The sequence below is a fragment of the Mauremys mutica genome, chromosome 3 (assembly GCF_020497125.1).
Source record: "Mauremys mutica isolate MM-2020 ecotype Southern chromosome 3, ASM2049712v1, whole genome shotgun sequence".
Lineage (NCBI taxonomy): Eukaryota > Metazoa > Chordata > Testudines > Geoemydidae > Mauremys > Mauremys mutica.
Window position 1 is genome coordinate 1973325 of NC_059074.1, and position 21299 is coordinate 1994623.

General features: G+C 43.8%; 1 protein-coding gene across 2 annotated transcripts; it reads right to left on the reverse strand.

Annotated features, from left to right (window-relative positions):
• Positions 1-715: 715 nt before the first annotated feature.
• LOC123367302 (zona pellucida-binding protein 2-like) lies at positions 716-21196 on the reverse strand. 2 transcript variants are annotated; one of them, XM_045011442.1, is made up of 10 exons: positions 21059-21196; positions 20431-20562; positions 20150-20275; positions 16308-16451; positions 8124-8336; positions 7203-7294; positions 2625-2796; positions 2096-2239; positions 1518-1602; positions 716-1016 (listed from the first exon to the last, which is right to left on the reverse strand). In XM_045011442.1, exons 1-10 carry the CDS (start codon positions 21126-21128, stop codon positions 791-793), a joined length of 1404 nt encoding a protein of 467 aa, XP_044867377.1. In that variant the 5' UTR covers positions 21129-21196; the 3' UTR covers positions 716-790. The 2 variants fall into 2 exon arrangements, with proteins under 2 accessions (XP_044867377.1, XP_044867376.1); XM_045011441.1 differs by having other exon boundaries at positions 2096-2254.
• Positions 21197-21299: the final 103 nt, after the last annotated feature.

Genomic DNA, 21299 nt, shown 5'->3' on the forward strand with positions numbered 1-21299 from the left:
TGCGGAGGGTCCGCTGGTCCCGCGGCTCCAGTGGAGCATCAGCAGGCACGCCTGCGGCAGGTCCACCGGAGCCCCGGGACCAGCGGACCCTCCGCAGGGACGCCTGCGGGAGGTTCACCAGAGCCGCGGGACCGGCGGCGAAATGGGTAGAGCCGGCCCTGCGCCTAGGGCGCCAAAAACCCTGGCGCCGCTCCTGGCTTGCCTCAGGCATAGGTGCTGACTCCAATGAGCACCCAGGGGGAAAAATTGGTGGGTGCTCATCACCCACCGGCAGCTCCCCACCCCCAGCTCACCTCCACCTCCTCCCCTGAGCATGCCGCATGCCCGCTTTCCCCCCCCAGCTCCCAGTGCTTGTGTCGCAAAACAGCTGTTTCGTGCGGCTAGGAGGAGGCGGAATGAGGCACACTCGGGGAAGAGGCGGGGCCGGGCCGGGGATTTGGGGAAGGGGTTGGAATGGGGGTGGGGCAGGGGTGGGGGTGGGGGGAGTTGGGGCAGGGCTGGGGGGCGTGAGCAAGGACCGGTGCTGGGGAAAGTTGGCGCCTATGGCCTCAGGCAGTTAGTTATTTCAATATCTGCTGTGAAAAGACACATGCGATAGGAGCAAGTGACTCTCTTCTAAAGTCATTTGTTTATAAGCTTGCACTGCACACCTTGCACAGTCAGCTTCAGGACCCGCCCTTCTTAATGATTTTCTTTAGATTTATTTGGCCTAAAATTTCTCTACACTTTTGAAAATTTTGTTTCAATTTCCTGCAAAGACACATAACTGTGCCTAGGACCAAAGTGAGGCTTAAATCTCTGGTGGTGGAGCTTCTGGCCCAGCCAATGGCCCCACAGCATTTGGGGCAGCTTGGAGAGGTTGGAACGAATTTTCCCCCTTCCTTGGTCTCTTGGATTCTTCGCCTGGCTTCTTAGATGTATCCCCATCACACAGAGTCAGTTTGTGCAGGAACTCCAGCTCCTTGTGGAGCAGAGCTTTGCCCAACTTTGTCCGAGGAAAAAACAGTCGCATGACACTGGAGAAAAAATATTAGTGGAAGAAGTGGGAAGCACATCAGCTCCATTTTGTGTAACACCAGCTATGAGGACAGTAGTTCTATAGCATCGCTCCTCGCACCCATGGGGTTCAGTTAAGGCCTGGCTCATTATGGTAGCACCAAGTCCCTACTGCAGGAGGGAGCCTCAGAAATACTTTATAGTCTATAAAGGCCCCATTCAGAATCGCAAGGGTCAGGGTGGGGCGGGGTGCAATGCACTGGGCACTACAGACACACCGAGCAACGTTCCCTAGTTCAGTCTCAAATTCTCATTGCAGCAGCTCTTTCAGGCAGCTATGTTCCTTAAGAATGGGTTCATCCATTCAACACTGCAGGGGGTGCCCCATGCTGCATCTGTGTTCCAGATTCAGCTTCACCCAATAGTCAGGCTGCCCACTAAAGCATTAATGAGGGAAGGGAACTGGGGAATGTTCTACCTTGCTACCTATTTTTATTTAAAGAATCTAAAAACAGACCTACATGTACACTGAAACGAAGAGGATGGATGGTGTGACTCCAAAGGTGAATACACACAGCAGCAGCACCAGACGTGAGATGTCAGGGACTGAAATAGATACAGCAGCATTACTTGAAGTGGAGATCAATGCCTGATGGATTTCTGCAACCCTCAATGCATGGAAGACTAGCTGGGGAGACTTGTCAAAGGTGAGGGTGAACAGACTAAGTGGCTTGGGTTTCTGTAGGCTCTACCTAGCCTAGCTGCTGGGACCAGCATGGAAAAGGTAATCTCACAGACAGGAACTTGGAGCTGGAGCTCCCAGCATTGTCTGATGATGTATGACAACTGGGATCCAGACACCAAACATGAGCAGAGCTCAGAAGCTGCACTCTCTACGTCACCATATCTTGCAACTCCTAGGTTGCTGTATCACTCTAACAGATGAGCCACAGAGACAGCAGAAGCTGTGCTAAGATGCTATCAGCTGGGAATGATTCCTCCTGTCTGAGCTGCACAGGCCTACTTCCTGTTGGTAAACATGCTTTACCGTCACCACAGAAGCGTTACTTGCTGGACTAGGAAAGCCCTCACTACTTACCGCAGTCTTCACTGGACGTAGCCCCTTTGTGATAGGTCACCAAGCTCCTTGTGCAGGTCTCACACTCTGTCTTCCCATAATGCTCATTGTAAGAACCCAGGGGGCAAGTGGCACATGTGACTGTATTCAGTGAGCTGTACAGCCCTGGGGAACAAGCAACTGTAAAACCATTAAAAGAAGAGATGCAGTGACATTTAGAGTCAGGGTCAGACACTCAGACTGAGGATTCCTATCAGGATTAAAGATTAGAGTGATGGAGCCGGTGCAGGAAATAGCATCTTATTAATGGATATCTCATGGCTCATCAAGAAAAGAAATGTTTTGTGTGTACAACATTTTCCTACAATCTCTATATACCTGTAATTAATTTTTACATGGTGTGTTTAAGAATAACTGCATCTTCATCTCCATTTCTAGACATTAGTATAAAAAGTGGCTCCAGTGTGAAGTCTGTGATAGGAACAATCCCCAGTGAGGATTGTGCCCCACTGATGGGTTTGGGTGGAAAGATTTTTGAAAATTGACTTACTGCAACAGTTGGAACACCCGTCTGTAGTGTTACTTTTACCAAACCCTGGCTTACAGTGATCCACCTTATAGGCCAGAAGTGACCCAGCTTTGTAGTGTAAAGGAGGCAGATTCCCCTCACGGATCTGAAACTCATTCAACACCTCGATGGAGTGATGAATTCTCTCATAGGCCTGTGAGGAGTCAAGAAAACAATTAGCAATATTTATCAGGTCAATAACATCTATATTTCCCACTTCCCCCGGATCCCACCATCCACAGAGATAAAAAAACAGTATGCTGCCCTGGCAATGAGGGATGAAGAATCTCCCCCAAAGATGGAGGAGGAGATGCCATGTAGCCCCAAGACTGGGAGGATTATGGACCCCACACCCAAGAGAAAACCAAGGATGGTGGTGGTTGGTAACTCCCTTCTAATCGGGAAGGATGCATCCATCTGCCAGGCGGACAGATGTGCTGCCTGCCAGGGGCCTGTATGTGAGACATTACAGAAGGATTGCTGAGGATCATACGGCTCTCTTGCCACTACCCCATGCTGCTCATCCATGTGGACACTAATAATACTGCGAGGTATGACCCTGAGCAGATCAGAAGTGACTACAGGGATCTGGGAGTCATGGTAAAGGAGTTGGAGGCACAGGTGGTGTTCTCATCTATCCTTCTAGTCAATGGTAGGGGCACAGGCAATGACAGACACATCCTGGAGGTGGCTGCATGGCTGTGCAGATGGGTCAACAGGACAGCTTTGGCTTCCTCCACCATGTGATGTTGTTCTGAGAAGAAGGATGCTGAGTAGAGATGGGGTTCTCCTATCAAGAAAGGGGACTAGTATCTTTGGATACAGACTGGCTAATCTAGTGAGGAAGACTTTAAAGTAGGTTAGATGGGGCAGGAGACAAAAGCCCACAGATAGGTCCAAAACATAGGGTCCTGGGTGAAGGGTTGGAATCTGGGAGGAACATGGGCGATCATAGCAGGGCAAAGGAGACAGGAGGGAATATAGAGGGGAAATTGAATGAACATCTTACATGTCTGTATACTAATGCAAGAAGTAGGAGGAATAAACAGGAAGAACTAAAAATACCAGTGAATAATCACAATTATGACATAACTGGCATCACAGAGTCTTGGTGGGATAATTCACATGGCTGGAATATTGGTATAGAAGAAGCTTTTTCAGGAATGGCAGGCAGGGAAAAATGGGAGGTGTTCGGTGTTACCTTGTATATAAAAAATGTATACACTTGCACTGAGTCAAATCCTAGTGAGGCAAATAGAAAGGAGCACAAACACTGCCAACTTAAGTGCAAGAGTGTAATAAGAAAAGCCAAAGAGGAGTTTGAAGAACGGCTAGCCAAAAACTCCAAAGGTAATAACAAAATGTTTTTTAAGTACATCAGAAGCAGGAAGCCTGCTAAACAACCAGTGGGCCCCCTTGATGATCAAAATTCAAAAGGAGCGCTTAAAGATGATAAAGTCATTGCGGAGAAACTAAATGGATTCTTTGCTTCAGTCTTCACGGCTGAGGATGTTAGGGAGATTCCCAAACCTGAGCTGGCTTTTGTAGGTGACAAATCTGAGGAACTGTCACAGATTGAAGTGTCACTAGAGGAGGTTTTGGAATTAATTGATAAACTCAACATTAACAAGTCACCGGGACCAGATGGCATTCACCCAAGAGTTCTGAAAGAACTCAAATGTGAAGTTGCGGAACTATTAACTAAGGTTTGTAACCTGTCCTTTAAATCGGCTTCGGTACCCAATGACTGGAAGTTAGCTAATGTAACGCCAATATTTAAAAAGGGCTCTAGGGGTGATCCCGGCAATTACAGACCGGTAAGTCTAACGTCGGTACCGGGCAAATTAGTTGAAACAATAGTAAAGAATAAAATTGTCAGACACATAGAAAAACATAAACTCTTGAGCAATAGTCAACATGGTTTCTGTAAAGGGAAATCGTGTCTTATCTATTAGAGTTCTTTGAAGGGGTCAACAAACATGTGGACAAGGGGGATCCGGTGGACATAGTGTACTTAGATTTCCAGAAAGCCTTTGACAAGGTCCCTCACCAAAGGCTCTTACGTAAATTAAGCTGTCATGGGATAAAAGGAAAGGTCCTTTCATGGATTGAGAACTGGTTAATGGACAGGGAACAAAGGGTAGGAATTAATGGTAAATTCTCAGAATGGAGAGGGGTAACTAGTGGTGTTCCCCAAGGGTCAGTCCTAGGACCAATCCTATTCAATGTATTCATAAATGATCTGGAGAAAGGGGTAAACAGTGAGGTGGCAAAGTTTGCAGATGATACTAAACTACTCAAGATAGTTAAGACCAAAGCAGATTGTGAAGAACTTCAAAAAGATCTCACAAAACTAAGTGATTGGGCAACAAAATGGCAAATGAAATTTAATGTGGATAAATGTAAAGTAATGCACATTGGAAAAAATAACCCCAACTATACATACAACATGATGGGGGCTAATTTAGCTACAACGAGTCAGGAAAAAGATCTTGGAGTTATCGTGGATAGTTCTCTGAAGATGTCCACTGCAGTGTGGCAGAGGCGGTCAAAAAAGCAAACAGGATGTTAGGAATCATTAAAAAGGGGATAGAGAATAAGACTGAGAATATATTATTGCCCTTATATAAATCCATGGTACGCCCACATCTCGAATACTGTGTACAGATGTGGTCTCCTCACCTCAAAAAAGATATTCTAGCACTAGAAAAAGGTTCAGAAAAGAGCAACTAAAATGATTAGGGGTTTAGAGAGGGTCCCATATGAGGAAAGATTAAAGAGGCTAGGACTCTTCAGTTTGGAAAAGAGAAGACTAAGGGGGGACATGATAGAGGTATATAAAATCATGAGTGATGTTGAGAAAGTGGATAAGGAAAAGTTATTTACTTATTCCCATAATACAAGAACTAGGGGTCACCAAACGAAATTAATAGGCAGCAGGTTTAAAACAAATAAAAGGAAGTTCTTCTTCTTCACGCAGCGCACAGTCAACTTGTGGAACTCCTTACCTGAGGAGGTTGTGAAGGCTAGGACTATAACAATGTTTAAAAGGGGACTGGATAAATTCATGGTGGCTAAGTCCATAAATGGCTATTAGCCAGGATGGGTAAGAATGGTGTCCCTAGCCTCTGTTCGTCAGAGGATGGAGATGGATGGCAGGAGAGAGATCACTTGATCGTTGCCTTTTAGGTTCACTCCCTCAGGGGCACCTGGCATTGGCCACTGTCGGTAGACAGATACTGGGCTAGATGGACCTTTGGTCTGACCCGGTACGGCCTTTCTTATGTTCTTATGTTCTTATACTGAGGTTGAGATAGAAGCGGAAGCAGATCATTTGAAAGTCTCTGGATAAGGATAAAAGGGGTTTAAAAAGGGTGATGTCATGGCAGGGGGTCTACTATATACCACCTAACTATGGAGAAGAGATGGATGAGGAGTTGTTTTTTTAAAACCAACAACAGATCATCCAAAGCAGATGATTTGGTGATGGGTTCTAGCCCACGAAAGCTTATGCCCAGATAAATTTGTTATTCTCGAAGGTGCCACAAGAACTCCTTGTTATTTTAGCATAAGTAGTTAGTACATAGCAGATTAATGAATTTAAGCTCCCAGGCTCATCTTTTGAAAGTCTTGTGCAGGTTTCCTTTGAGGACTGGTTGTTCAGATACAGATTGTTTTGTGAAAAGTGTTCACCTCCAGATAAGGTGATAGGAACAAAGAAGGTAGAGCATACTTACAAGATGGGGGACTCAGTGACTCTGAGAAAGATTTGGGGGTCATGGTGGACCATCAGCTGAACATGAGCTTCCAGTGTGACACTGGGGCCAAGAGAGCTAATGCAATCATAGGATGTATAAACAGGGGGATTTTGAGTAGCGGAGAAAAGTTATTTTACCTCTGTATCCTGTGTTCAGTTCTGGTGCCCACAATTCGAGGAGGAGGTTGATAAATTTGAGATAGTTCAGAAAAAAGCCATGAGAATGAATAAAGGATTATATAACATGCCTTATAGTGATAGGCTTAAAGAGGTCAATCTATTTATCTTAACAAAGAGAAAGTTAAGGGGTGACTTGATTACAGTCTAAAAGCATTTACACAGGAAATACATTTCACAATGTGTTTTTCAGACTAGCAGAGAAAGATCTAACATGATCCAATGGCTGGAAGTTGACACTAGACAAATTCACATTGGAAATAAGGCCTACACTTTTACAATCAAGGGTAATTAATCACTGAAACAATTTACCAAGGGTCATGAAGGAATCTCCGTTACTGACAACTTTTAGATCAAGATTGGAACGTTTTCTACAAGATATGCTCTCGGAATTATTTTGGGGGATTTCTCTGGCCTTTCTTTACAGAAAGTCAGACTAGATGATCACAATGGCTCCTTCTTGCCTTGGAATCTATGAATGATCAGGAACCTGGGACACTGCCCCAGCTTTCCAACCATAATGATCTGCAACTCCTCTATGGTGTGTTTTATAGACAATTTTGCTTTTTGAGCTAGGACTCTGATACGGATTTGGAATCTGGTACCAATTACAGCAGATACATTACCTCTTTAGAGCGATCCTCGATGTCTTGTTCACAGTTTTTGCTCATACTTTCTGGCGGGCAATGAATTTCCCACATGACTCCATAAGGAAACACTGTGTTGAAATAACAAAGCAAACATGGTCACTGACAGCTCCTGCACAGTCTCATAGTATTTATCCATCCATCCTCGTATGTTAGCATTTCACAACTGTAAATGGCTACTCATGTCCAGATCATTCCAGACACTGTACACAATCCACAAAGCATAGCTAGAAAGAAGTTGCTGTCATTTCTGAGAAGCATCTGTATGCCTCAGGCTTGGCTCTGGGTTCTAGCCTTGATTCCATCCTGGACACTGGGAACTGACTTTTCTCTCAGGAACAAGACAAATAAGCCTGTTACTTGCATCCATATTCAACAGTACTGGTTTTAAGTAGCATGCCCCTGTCGGAAAACAATATGCAATATGTCTGAATGTACAATTCCCATAGCCATTTCCGAGCCTCCTGCAGACAGCTGCAATCCTGAAGACATGTAACCCAGCTCCAGGCTTCTCCAATAAATATTAGTTTAGTAAGCTGACGACATAAACTGTTTGGGCCAAACTCTCCTCTTGCTTACCCAGTCATAACTCTCTTGATGTCAGCAGAGTGACACCTGACTTATGCCACTGCGAGAGGAAAGGGGCCCTTGTGTTATTTTGTTACCTGATCAGTTTTGCAGCAGCTTGAAGCCTGGTTTGTAGTCTGATCTTGGGTTTCCACCACTCTATTCATGTCACCTTTGGTGAGTGGCTTTGGCTGTCTGAAGGAGGCTTGGAAATGCAAACTGTGATTAAATACATGTCCAGAAGCAATGGTGATGAGAAGGGCCAGCAAGATCATGGGTGTAATTTCCTATTTGTAAACACACTAAGGGTTAAGTAACAAGCTCTGCTCTTACTCAGCACAGTCATCCGCACTTCAGAGTGGTTCCTTTCCTGCGAGGGCCAGATGCACTTAGTGTATTTTTCAAAGACCTCACAACTGAGATTCCTCACTAGCCCATTCAAATGCTCCAGAAAGCTGTGGATGTAGATGCTGTTGGTTGCTGAGCTGCAGAGAGGAGAGTAAAAGGCAGACTGGATCTCCACACTCCTGTCTGGCCTGTGATAAGCTAAAGGGAAAGGACAGCGTTAACTCTATTAAACACTCAATTTGCATACAGTTTGCTAATCCCCATAGTGCTGCACAAGCAGCATCCTCCCCATCTATCCTGTGGGGGAGCTAATCCTTTTAGGGTATGTCTATACTGTGATAAAAGACCTATGGCATGGCCACAGCTGGCCTAGGTCAGCTGACTCAGGTTTATGGGGATTGATCTTGCGGGGCTATAAAACTGCAGTGTAGATGTTCGAGCTAGGCAGGAGTCTGAGCTCTGACACCCAGCAAGAGGGTAGAGTCTCAGAGCATGGGCTACCTACAGCCCAAGCCCAAATGTCTACATTTTAGCCCTCCAGCCCAAGCTCTAGAAACCCAGCGACCCAGGCTCTGAGACTTGGTGCCACTCCCTGCAGCTAGGATATTGACTCTGGGAGGCAGACTGAGGTTTGCCTTCATAAGTTCATGTACTGAGTGAAAAACACAGTTTTAATCAGAAGCCTTTTAAAACTATTTTTATGAAATAAGATAAAATAAAATGCATGTTTATGTGATTGTTCAGCATCGCAAATATTCAAGCATGCACAAAAATTCAAAGATTCAGAAATATAAAAGTATAGATCTGAACATGAAAGTGCTGTGTGACGTAAATACTGTTCATGACACTAAAGCTGAAGTCTTCTTGGATAATAGTGCCTTAATTCCTCCACAAAGACATGCAAAGTTCAGTTTTCAAGTCAGATCACTTTCATATGGACAGGAGAATTGTTTCTCTTTCTTTCATGGGTCATGCTCATCCTTAGGTGTGATAAAATCATTTTCAAACAAGAAAAGGAATTCTCACATGATGCTCCAAATAATAAGACCACTATAGACATTTCAAAAATACACGGGAAAGCCTCATTTAAGTCCTTGGCAGCACCTAGAACTTCTTCAAAATTCTTTGCAATTTTTTTTTAACCTATCAGTGGTTTAAATACACCCATTGGGGGTGGGTGGGTGTCACATGTTACCTGCGAAGAAGATGGCTGCCTAGTCCCAGACTTCTCACTCCCCACATATCAAGTCGTCTCTAATAATTACTTTCCTAGCAAACTGCCGATAACTTTCTGTCATAAAAGTTTAAATTAAGCCCCTGGATAAACTTCAAACTGTTGACTATGGATTCCAATGACAAAATGAGAGGCAACAAAAGAGCTAAGCCTGAATCACCTCAACAGCTGAAGTGGGAGAATGCAAGGCCACAGCAGACCCTAACCCAGGATATTGCGACACTGAAAGAATTCCTCAGAGACTGACTAGATTCAATATTGAAAGATATTCATGGCCTCTCTAAAAATATATGTGATGTAAATTCCTGAATGGCTCACTTGGAAAATGAGCTACAAAAGACTACCATTGAAACAGTGAAATTAAAGAAGAAACTGACTTCTTAAAGCTCAGATTAGACAAACTGGAAAAAAATCAGGGTGATTTAAAAAACAGATTTTGAAAAAACAACTTTTGCCACTTGGACACTGCTGAGGGCTTTGAGGGGATGGATATTATCATCTTTCTTCAGAAGCTGCCCCCTGACCTATTTAAATTGGACCCCAGCTGCTCCCATTAGCTATTGAAAGGGCTCATCAAATGCCTCGTACTAGAAAGCAGGAATCTCATCATCATCAAGCTGCTGAAGTTCAGTGACAAAGTAACGCTAATGAATGCTGCCAGAAAAGCTGAAACCCTTATGTACTAAGGCCACAAAATTTCTCTTTTTTCCTGACTTCTCAGCTGCGTTTAACAAAAAGAAGGCTGCATTCAATGGCATAAAACAAATCCTGAAGGGGACCAATGTCAGATACAGCATCAAGTACCTATCCACCTTCTGTATGGATTAAGCAGGCTCTACAAGATTTTTGCAAAACCCCCTCTGAAGGTTGGCAGACATTCCTAAGACAGATCAGATTTGACCAATAGTACGAGAGTGTTTTTTTTTAATCATAAAAAGCATACTTCAACAAGTTTAAAAATCAGTATGGTTTTCCTATGTATCCTTGTAGATATGGTATTGACTTATATAATCATAGAATATAAGGGTTGGAAGGGACCTCAGGAGATCATCTAGTCCAACCCCCTGCTCAAAGCAGGACCAATCCCCAGACAGATTTTTACCCCAGTTCCCTAAGTGGCCCCCTCAAGGATTGAGCTCACAACCCTGGGTTTAGTTTAGCAGGCCAATGCTCAAACCACTGAGCTATCCCATCCCCCAAGCAGATAACTAGCTGTACTGAACTCTTCTATTGATCTCCTTTAGAACCAAATAGTAAAGACAATTGTGTAGCACTGCAATGCACAGAGAAATAGTTTAACAGTAAACTGGGGTATACAGCGCCATCTACAGATGGAAGTATTATGTGCACTAATCATCACAATTTGCATTGGCAGACAGATTCTCTTCACCAGATTTGCCTCCGATGGATTGTGTTACAATAACCACTAATCCTTGGAACAGTCAACACCCCTGACATGTAAAGCAGACTATAACCTAAATCTTAAATCATACTAGTTATTCATTTTTGCAGGGCATTTGATATACTATGAATGATTTGTTTTATATATTACTGTGTTTTTCACATTTACATTTTGTATTTAGATTTATTATTAGCCTATTGCCTTTCAAGTTCTCTCCCTTGCTCTTTTCTCGAATAAATAGACTTACCATGCAATTTATATGGGTAAAAAAAACAGCCTTGTTTGTCACACAAGACCCTTAAAAAATCCTGGGCAACTGGAGGTATGGGGTTGCCAGATTTGTGTTTATATGATCTAGCATTACAAATGCATCCTATTGTAAGGTGTTTTCCCTCCAGTAGCTCTTTATTCAGCCTTGTTTGACACTGAAAAAAAGCCTAGCTATGCAATTTGATTCCCTCTCATCTTTTATATACACCTTAAGAGGCTTCCCACACTCAAAGAAAAATCCAATCTTGCATCTACATGGGGCATCTCGCAAATCATTATGATGATTAAAGCATCTGATCTCATTAATTCTCTTCTCCTACCTCTCTGGAATAACCTAGTTTAAAGCCCTCCTTACTAGGTTAGCAAGCCTGCCTGCGAAGATGCTCTTCCCTCTCTTCATTAGTTGGATCCCATCTCTTCCTAGTAATCCTTCTTCACGGAACACCATCCCATGGTCGAAGAATCCAAAGCCCTCTCTCCGACACCACCTGCGTAACCACGCATTCACCTTCACAATTTGACGGTCCCTACCTGGGCCTTTTTCTTCAACAGGGAGGATGGACGAGAACACGACTTGTGCCTCAAACTCCTTTATCCTTCTTCCCAGAGCCAAGTAGTCTGCAGTGGCCCACTCAAGGTCATTCTTGGCAGTATCATTGGTGCCCACATGGAGAAGTAGGAAGGGGTAACAGTTCGAGGTCTTGATCAGTCTCGGCAAACACTCCGTCACATCCTGGATTCTAGCTCCAGACAAGCAGCACACTTCTGAAGTCTCCTAGTCTGGTCGGCAAATGGATGACTCCGTCCCCCTTAGAGGGGAGTCCCCAACCACCACCACCCGTCTCCTCCTCTTGGGAGTGGTGGTCATGGAACCCCCATCGTTAGGACAATGCATCCCGTGCCTTCCGGCCAATGGGGTCTCCTTCTGATACCTTCCCTCAGAGGGCTATTCCAAATCCTCCACAGCAGTATCTGTGCAGAGAGCCTGAAAACGGTTTCACACCTCTATCTGCATTGTGGGTACATAGGTTCTCTGATGCTGGGTCCCAGGCTTGTGTTGAGTTTCCTGCGTGCCACATGCAGCTGCCAGGAACCCTCTAGCTCCCTCCCCACTGCAGTGTCTCTGTGTGAGCTGGGCTCTGCCGGGTCCAGCAGCCCCTAGTGGTGGCTAGCAGCACTGCAGCCCATTTCTGTGGGAGGAAGGAAATTCTGCATGTGCAATGGTAATTTCTGCAAAATTCTGCATTGCACAGTGGCGCAGAATTCCCCCAGGAGTAGAAAGAGTGTGGGCTGATTAAAACTGGAACACACCTCTAGAGTCCATAAGAAACCTTATATGGTCTGCCCAGGGGGGCTGGGACACTACTGCAGAGTCAAGGAAGGGGAACTCCTAGATTGACTGACCACAGGGTTAAAGCTTGTAATGTTCTGAACCTGATGGCTATTAATTGTTATGTACATAGATTGTGACTTTATGTATTTGTATACATAAAACTGTGTTCATAATTTTTGCTACAACATTAAGCTCCACCTCACTACAGGGAAATAAAACTATCAGACAGGGAGGGGCCACCTATCATAGAATCATAGAATCTCAGGGTTGGAAGGGACCTCAGGAGGTCATCTAGTCCAACCCCCTGCTCAAAGCAGGACCAATCCCCAACTAAATCATCCCAGCCAGGGCTTTGTCCAGCCTGACCTTAAAAACCTCTAAGGAAGGAGATTCCACCACCTCCCTAGGGAACCCATTCCAGTTCTTCACCACCCTACTAGTGAAAAAGGTTTTCCTAATGTCCAACCTAAACCTCCCCCTCTGCAACTTGAGACCATTACTCCTTGTTCTGTCATCTTCTACCACTGAGAACAGTCTAGATCCATCCTCTTTGGAACCCCCTTTCAGGTAGTTGAAAGCAGCTATCAAATCCCCCCTCATTCTTCTCTTCTGCAGGCTAAACAATCTCAGTTCCCTCAGCCTCTCCTCATAAGTCATGTGCTCCAGCCCCCTAATCATTTTTGTTGCCCTCCGCTGGACTCTCTCCAATTTATCCACATCCTTCTTGTAGTGTGGGGCCCAGAACTGGACACAGTACTCCAAATGAGGCCTCACCAGTGCTGAATAGAGGGGAATGATCACATCCCTCAATCTGCTGGAAATGCCCCTACTTATACAGCCCAAAATGCTGTTAGCCTTCTTGGCAACAAGGGCACACTGTTGACTCATATTCAGCTTCTCGTCCACTGTAACCCCTAGGTCCCTTTCTGCAGAACTGCTGCCCAGCCATTCGGTCCCTAGTCTATAGCAGTGCATGGGATTCTTCCGTCCTAAGTGCAGGACTCTGCACTTGTCCTTGTTGAACTTCATCATATTTCTTTTGGCCCAATCCTCTAATTTGTCTAGGTCCCTCTGTATCCTATCCCTACCCTCCAGCGTATCAACCACTCCTCCCAGTTTAGTGTCATCTGCAAACTTGCTAAGGGTGCAGTCCACACCATCCTCCAGATCGTTAATGAAGATATTGAATAAAACCGGCCCCAGCACCGACCCTTGGGGCACTCCACTTGATACCGGCTGCCAACTAGACATGGAACCATTGATCACTACCCATTGAGCCCGACCATCTAGCCAGTTTTCTATCCACCTTACCGTCCATTCATCCAGCCCAGACTTCTTTAACTTGCTGGCAAGAATACTGTGGGAGACTGTATCAAAAGCTTTGCTAAAGTCCAGAAATAGCACATCCACTGCTTTCCCCTCATCCACAGAGCCGGTTATCTCGTCATAGAAGGCAATTAGGTTAGTCAGGCATGACTTGCCCTTGGTGAATCCATGCTGACTGTTCCTGATCACTTTCCCCTCCTTTAAGTGGTTCCCCAAACAGATGAGACAAGTTCCAAGTACCAGCATTGTACAACCCAGCAAAGGCAATGATGGACCATTAAAATTATTGGGAAAACAGTGAAGCATCTTGAAAACAGGAAACAAAATCTTAGTAATGGAAAATTAAGAAAGGAGACAATTCTTCCCACTTGCCAGGGTTCAAAAGTGTAAATGGGCATCAGTAGTCCCAAGCTTATCATAAACTGATCAAGGAAACCAATGGTGAATTGCAAAGGAAATTTGTTGAGAACACCACCAAGTTATAAAAAAGCTTTTCAGCAATCTATTCTACCAGCTCTCCAGACTTCTTGAAATTGGAATCACTGTGTCCTTTGATTGACTTGCTTGGATTAGATATTGAGAAGGTAAAACTTAAAATGGGTGTATTTTTTGTAGATAAGCTATAAACATATAATATAAATACATTCACATGATAGAAATACAATACAAATAACAGAATTCAATGTTAAATATTTGTAAAACCTAAAAAAAATAAATACAAAAACGAACAAAAAATAAAACTGAACCCATAGAAGTCATGCAAGGGCATCAATTATTCAAATGATTAAAGAGATAAATAAGTGACACCATAACTAAGGCTAAAATTTTGTCATGGATATTTTTAGTAAATGTGAGGGACAGGTTAATAAAGAAAAATTCATGGAAACCCATGGCCTGTCCCTGGCATTTACAAAAAGTATCCATGACAAAATGGGGAGTCACTGTGGGGGTCGGCTGGGAGCTCCAGGGGGTTCCTGCCATCTGTGTGGGCTCAGAGTTCCAGGGTCCCCCTCCCCTCACAGCTCAGAGCCGCAGAGGTGGCCAGCAGCTGCGGGGTCCCCTGCAGTGGCTCGGAGCCCCCAGGCATCCATGGTGGTGAGGAGCAGCACGGTACTCCTGCCCCCCAGCAGCAGGCAGGAGCTGTGGGGCAGCAGCAGTGAGCTGTGGGGTCCCCCGCACCTGCGAGCTCTGGGATACCCCTGCCACCCACAGGAGCTCGGAAGGCCCCACCACCTCAGGTGGCAGGGGTACCCTGCAGCTCCCGGCTGCCACATATGGCGGCGGGACCCTGCAGCTCCCAGCCGGCAGCTGGCTGAAGTCACAGAGGTCTTTGGAAGTCACAGATTTCACTAGATACCACAATCCATTTCTTAATGTTAATTGGTAAAACCAACTCATCCAGCACCCCTAAAAGTACACAAGCTTGGAGAAAGAGAGAAAATTTTTTGAGACAGCACTGATTATGATGTTTCAAAACACATGCATTTTTGGAGAAGTATAGAACAGCAGTTCTCAAACTTTAGCAAGCTGAGGACCCCCATTTTGATTTACACATTTTTGCAGATCCCCAAGCCAGCTTTTAATTCCCCCCCCCGCTCGGGGGAGTTTTCAACAGCTGTTCTGCGGCATGCAGGAGGCACTGGGAGGGAGGGGGAGGAGTTGATCAGCAGGGCCACTGGCCCCGGACATGACTCGTGGACCGCCTAGAGCCAGACATGACTTGCGGACACCGGGGAGTACCCTCACGGAGCCCCAGGGGGTCCGTGGACCCCAGTTTGAGAACCGCTGGTATAGAGGATGTATGAAAGGTTGTTATGTGGCTGTTTGGTTGTCCAACATTCACTGTGTGTGGCCAACTTAGCCTTAAACAAATGTTGAGTCCAGTATATCTTGTTCTGGAAGAATAATAAGGCTAAAGACAACCACTTTGACTCTTATAAATCTGATCTTTTCATTGAAGGTCTGCCTTTTAATACCATAACTTCAGAATAAGTGTTGTTTATGGAAAAAGCTATCACAAGAGATCAAATAGCCTCTCTCTGTCTGAAAGGAATTCTTGCCTCCCGTCCAAACAGGCAGACAGGGTCTGGTCACAGAAACTCAAGCATAAACCATGTGTCCCCACTTTGCAGAGACTTTCTTGCACATCTTTTATTATGGCAGCAATGTAATGCAGGCACCACACTTCATTTAGCTGAAACAGGGTCACTAACACATCCTACCCCCAAGGGCTACTAGAATTGTGACTACTACTTTGTGGCTTTAGTACTACAATCACTCATCTGAGGAAACTCAGAATAAGAAACTGAGGAAGAAAAACTGGAACATCTTATTTACAGGAGCAAACACATGTACGGGGGGGGGGGCAGTGCCTGCTCATGCTCCCCCTTAGCTTTGGGGCTGTGCCATGGGTTTTCTTAATCTCAGTGTAGACATACCCTTAGTGACCCCCAGTTATTCCCACTGGCACTCTCCTCAACACTCTAACCTCCATCAATACCCAGACTCCCTGGGTCTCTCCAGTATAGGAGATAATGCTCCCCTCTTTGGTCATGGCAATCCTGCACCTCTCTGCACATCGGGCAGCTTTACTACATACCGTACCCCTGACAAAGAAATGGAAGTGCCGTGTGTAGCGCTTGCCCTCTCTGGAATAGGAGACACTGCATTTGTAGATTCCAGACTGCTGTGGGCCGAAGTCCTTGAAGGCTAGGGATCCATTCTCCAGTATGGAGCAATATTTGGAATCTAGAAGAGATAGAGAGATTATAGATTGTGGTCTTCTGTTCCAGTCACAGAACTCCAAATCCAGTGGATTAACCACACATCCTGGGGCACATTGACTAAACTCTCAGTTCATTCTTATAAAGGTTCAAGAAACCAAATAACTAATTTTGGCCAAATTTATTGTCCAAAGACAAAGCAGTACAATATGAAAGAGAGACATACATACTCTCCTTCCAGGAAGCAAACTCTTGCAGCATGTTCACATTACACAAGTGTGTTTCGAAGACACTCATTTCAGATAGTATGATTTTACAAGTTATGCATCACTAGAAGTTTAAGTTTAACCCACTAGTTTGTGCCAGCTTGCCATTAGTACTTCCCTACACTTTCTTGTTTTGAATACAACATTCCAACCATTGATGAGCCACAAAAGTACTTCCTAACCATATTTCATACAAAGTATCCATGCATCTTTGCCTTGACAAGTTTCCTGTTTTCTAATATCAAAGCTGACTTCAGCTTTGGACAGTGTTGTGCGATGCCTGACATGGGTGAACTGAATGTATTATGCTCTTCCCATAATTCTGTTAACAAAACTTCCCAGCACTTTATTTATATAATATATATAGTCTAATTATAGACTAATTATATAAATAATGTGTGCATAATACCCATTAATGTGGTGTATACTACACCTAACATATATTGGCTAACAGGCAATTTAAAAAACTCACACATATATGATCTATTCCTCCACCACTGAAAAATGCAGCCATCTCTGGGGTGTTATATAGCAGATGTTTAACAGTCAAGCATCCCTAATGCACAACAGTTTAAGACAAGAAGTAAAGATGAACCCTACATCCAACTGAAGCTATAGGGAGGAGGCAATAATTTAGGGAAACAAAAATGGAATTTTCACAGGTCTTCAGTTTTAAATATGGACCAAAATGGCACTTCCAGCAGCACAGCCCCACTCCCAGCACAATTCTGAGGCATTGGGGTCAGTACTGGCTCAAGGGAGAGCACACCCTACTATGTCACCAACACTGCTTCCTGCAGTACAGCCCCGTCTGGGGTCATGTTGGGGCACTGGCATCAAAATGACTGAGTACATGGTAGATTCTTCCATCCCTTGTTTTTTTCTTTGAAGTCTCGTCTATATTACAGGATCAGAAAAGTAAGACAGACGGAAAAGGCCTTCTACATCATCTACTCTCAACTTCTTCCTCTCCTGTACATTATCCAGAGTTTATCAGTCTACAATTAAGTAGCACATTTTGAAGGGGCTTCACTTTCATCTGCAGAAGTTCCTTGATCATGCAAACAAATTACATGATTACAAGCAAACTGTCTAAACATCAGTTGTGCACACATAACTGCAGGGCTCTACATGTACTAAAAATTTAAGGCACAATTTCATGCCCTAAATGCTCATGTACAAGCCTGGTGCCCTGACTCCTTTCAGCTTGGGAGACTCAGGTGCCCTGGATGAAGGATAAACCCATTAAAACTAGGGCTGTCAACCAATTATAAAAGCTAATCATGATTAATCATGCAATTTAAAAAATTAATCGCAATTATTCACATGATTAATCGTGCTGTTAAACTATAATAGAATACCATTTATTTAAATATTTGGGGATTTTTTTCTACATTTTCAAATATATTGATTTCAATTATAACAGAATACAAAGCGTACAGTGCTCACTTTATATTTACCTTTGATTACAAGTATTTGCACTGTAAAAAACAAAAGAAATAGTATTTTTCAATTCACCTAATACGAGTACTGTAGTGCAATCTCTATCATGAAAGTTGAACTTACAAATGTAGAATTATGTACAAAAAACCTGCATTCAAAAATAAACAATGTGAAATTTTAGAGCCCACAAGTCCACTGAGTCCTACTTCTTGTTCAGCCAATTGCTTAGACAAACAAGTGTGTTTAGATTTGCAGGAGATAATGCTGCCTGCTTCTTGTTTACAATGTCACCTGAAGTGAGAACAGGCGTTCTCATGGCATAGTTGTAGCCAGCTTCAACCATCATTCCAGAAGACATGCGTCCATGCTGATGATGGGTTCTGCTCGATAACAATCCAAAGCAGTGCGGACCAATGCATGTTTGTTTTCATCATCTGAGTCAGATGCCACCAGCAGAAGGTTGATTTTCTTTTTTGGTGGTTCAAGTTCTGTAGTTTCCGCATCAGAGTGTTGCTCTTTTATAACTTCTGAAAGCAGGCTCTCTACCTTGTCCCTCTCAGATTTTGGATGGCACTTCAGATTCTTAAACCTTGGATCAAGTGCTGTAGCTATCTTTAGAAATCTCACATTGGTATCTTCTTTGATTTTTGTGAAATCTGCAGTGAAAATGTTCTTAAAATGAACGTGTGTTGGGTCATCATCTGAGACCACTATAACAAGTATATGGCAGAATGCGGGTAAAACAGAATAGGAGACATACAATTCTCCCCTTAAGGAGTTCAGTCACAAATTTAATTAACACATTTTTTAATGAGCGTCATCAGCATGGAAGCATGTCCTCTGGAATGGTGGCCGAAGCATAAAGGGGCATACGAATGTTTAGCATATCTGGCACGTAAATACCTGGCAATGCCGGCTACAAAAGTGCCATGCAAACGTCTGTTCTCACTTTCTGGTGACATTGTAAATAAGAAGAGGGCAGCATTATCTCCTGTAAATGTAAACAAACTATTTGTCTTAGGGATTGGCTGAACAAGAAGTAGGACTGATTAGACCTGTAGGCTCTGAAGTTTTACATTGTTTTGTTTTTGAATGCAGTTATGTAACAAAAAAAAAATCTACCTTTGTAAGTTGCACTTTCATGACTGAGATTGCACTACAGTACTTGTATGAGGTGAATAGAAAAATACAATTTCTTTTATCATTTTTACAGTGCAAATATTTATAATAAAAATAATATATACTGATTTCAATTACAACACAGAATACAATAGATATGAAAATGTAGAAAAACATCCAAAATATTTAGTAAATTTTACTTGGTGTTCTATTGTTTAACAGTGCAATTAAAACTGCGATTAATTGCGATTAATTTTTTTTAATCACAATTTTTTTAGTTAATTGCGTGAGTTAACTGCGATTAATCGACAGCCCTAATTAAAACCAAATTGAGGAGCTGGCTGCAGCTCCATTGGAAATAGGTGCCAAAGTCTTACAAGTATCATGGGGCCGTTCACTTGTACAAAGATTAGTTATTGGGCTTGATACAGGATACACTGGATGAAATGCTCTGACCTGTGCTATGCAGGAGGTTGGACTAAATAATTACAATGGTTGGCTTCTGTCCTTAGAATCCATGATTCTGTCCTAAACGAAGGTGCCAGATGACAATACATCTTAGCAACATTTGAGAACTATGGGTGAATTAGCACACATGAAAAGATCAGGACAAGTCTTGGAAGATTCAGGTGCTCTTAGGCTTTATGTCCTGGGGTAAATTTCACCCTAAAGGTGAAAAAGTGAGCTGGAGATGCTGGTCCCAACACGACAACACTAGAAGCTGGACTAGTTCCTTGTGCTGGTGACTGACAACAGGCTAAACTGACACAAAGTGTGCTCAAAGCATTTGTAACAGCAAGTAAGGCTGATGTACTCAACTCTTACAAGTAAGAGGAGGAAGAGGAATTAACAGAGAGCTTCAGTACTAGGAGGGAGGTTGGAGAGCTTACAGCACCTTGAATTTCCTGCCCAGTGTCCTTAGTCCATTTGTAAACTTGATCCATCCACGTCTTTGTCCCCAGCTGTTCAGAGGAGCAGGGCAGGACTGTCCCTGCACTGTTAATGCGGATGAAGACATAAACTAAGGTACAACAAAGATCATTATTAATCATCTCTACACAAAATGTAGGTGCTGGGGCCAGACAAGGGGGTGGAGACTATGGGGCTCCAAAGACCGAGTTACTGCCCCCATGTAGAGCATTGGGTGGGGATGGAGGATGCCCTTCAGGCACTTACCCATCTCATTTTCCTTCCCATAGATGAGCTGGTTCTTGTTCTCTCTTTGTGGGTGCCTTGATAATACTGGTTGAGCATTAGCCCTTTGTAATGGGAGGATATTTCGGGTTGGAATTGGAACATGAACAAACCCTGCAGAGGCAGGAGGAAGGGGAAACCTCACTCATTCTGGCACCCCACAAAACAAGTGACCACAGACAAAAGCTAGACAGAAAGGATCTCCTTGTGCTTCTCAGGTACAAACAGGATCACTGCACCCACCATAGGGAGGTGAACACCAGCCATTCTACACATGCACAGTAGTATCACACTTTGGGGATCTTCTCTGGAAGCTTTAAGTCTATGACCAGCCCACACTTTTCTGCTGAAAGTCTCTAGTTCCAAACCTCTAGTCCAAATAAGGGCCTGGAACCCACAGAAAGAGGCCAGAGGATTCCCAGGCCTCATCAGGAAAGCTTTGGGTTAATGTTTGTTAGAATCCATTTGATTGTTGGAGACTAACTTTCTCAGAAATGACATACTATCACTGCTCAGTTGAGGAAATACAGTCAATATGACCCAAAATAAATTACTGATGTTAATGACCCAGGTAAAGAGCTATCCTCATATTCCCATCACCAATAATGACCTGAGCTTTCAGCAAATACAGCCCCAGTAATCAAAAGGAGGCAGAAGATCTGGGACTTCCGGCCCTCCATGGGGAAGATCCATCTAGATTGTCTGCACAGCTAGGACCCTTCTCTCCCTTATGCCCCCACTCTCCCAGTTACTATAGTATAATTAGAGCTTGCTACAAGAATTCTCAGCTGTGACCTCAGGACCTGAAAAATCTAAAGGATACTTCCACCCTTGGAGCTTAAAGTGCCTGA

What these genes read in the sequence shown, in the direction of transcription:
- LOC123367302 (XM_045011441.1), bottom strand. Translation starts at nt 21,128, where the DNA reads ATGGAGGGCCGGAAGTCCCAGATCTTCTGCCTCCTTTTGATTACTGGG. An exon ending in CACTGGGCAGGAAATTCAAG is followed by an intron (nt 16,452 to 20,149) that starts GTGCTGTAAGCT and finishes TATCTCTTCTAG; the next exon opens with ATTCCAAATATTGCTCCATA. An exon ending in TACGTCCAGTGAAGACTGCG is followed by an intron (nt 1,603 to 2,095) that starts GTAAGTAGTGAG and finishes TATCTATTTCAG; the next exon opens with TCCCTGACATCTCACGTCTG.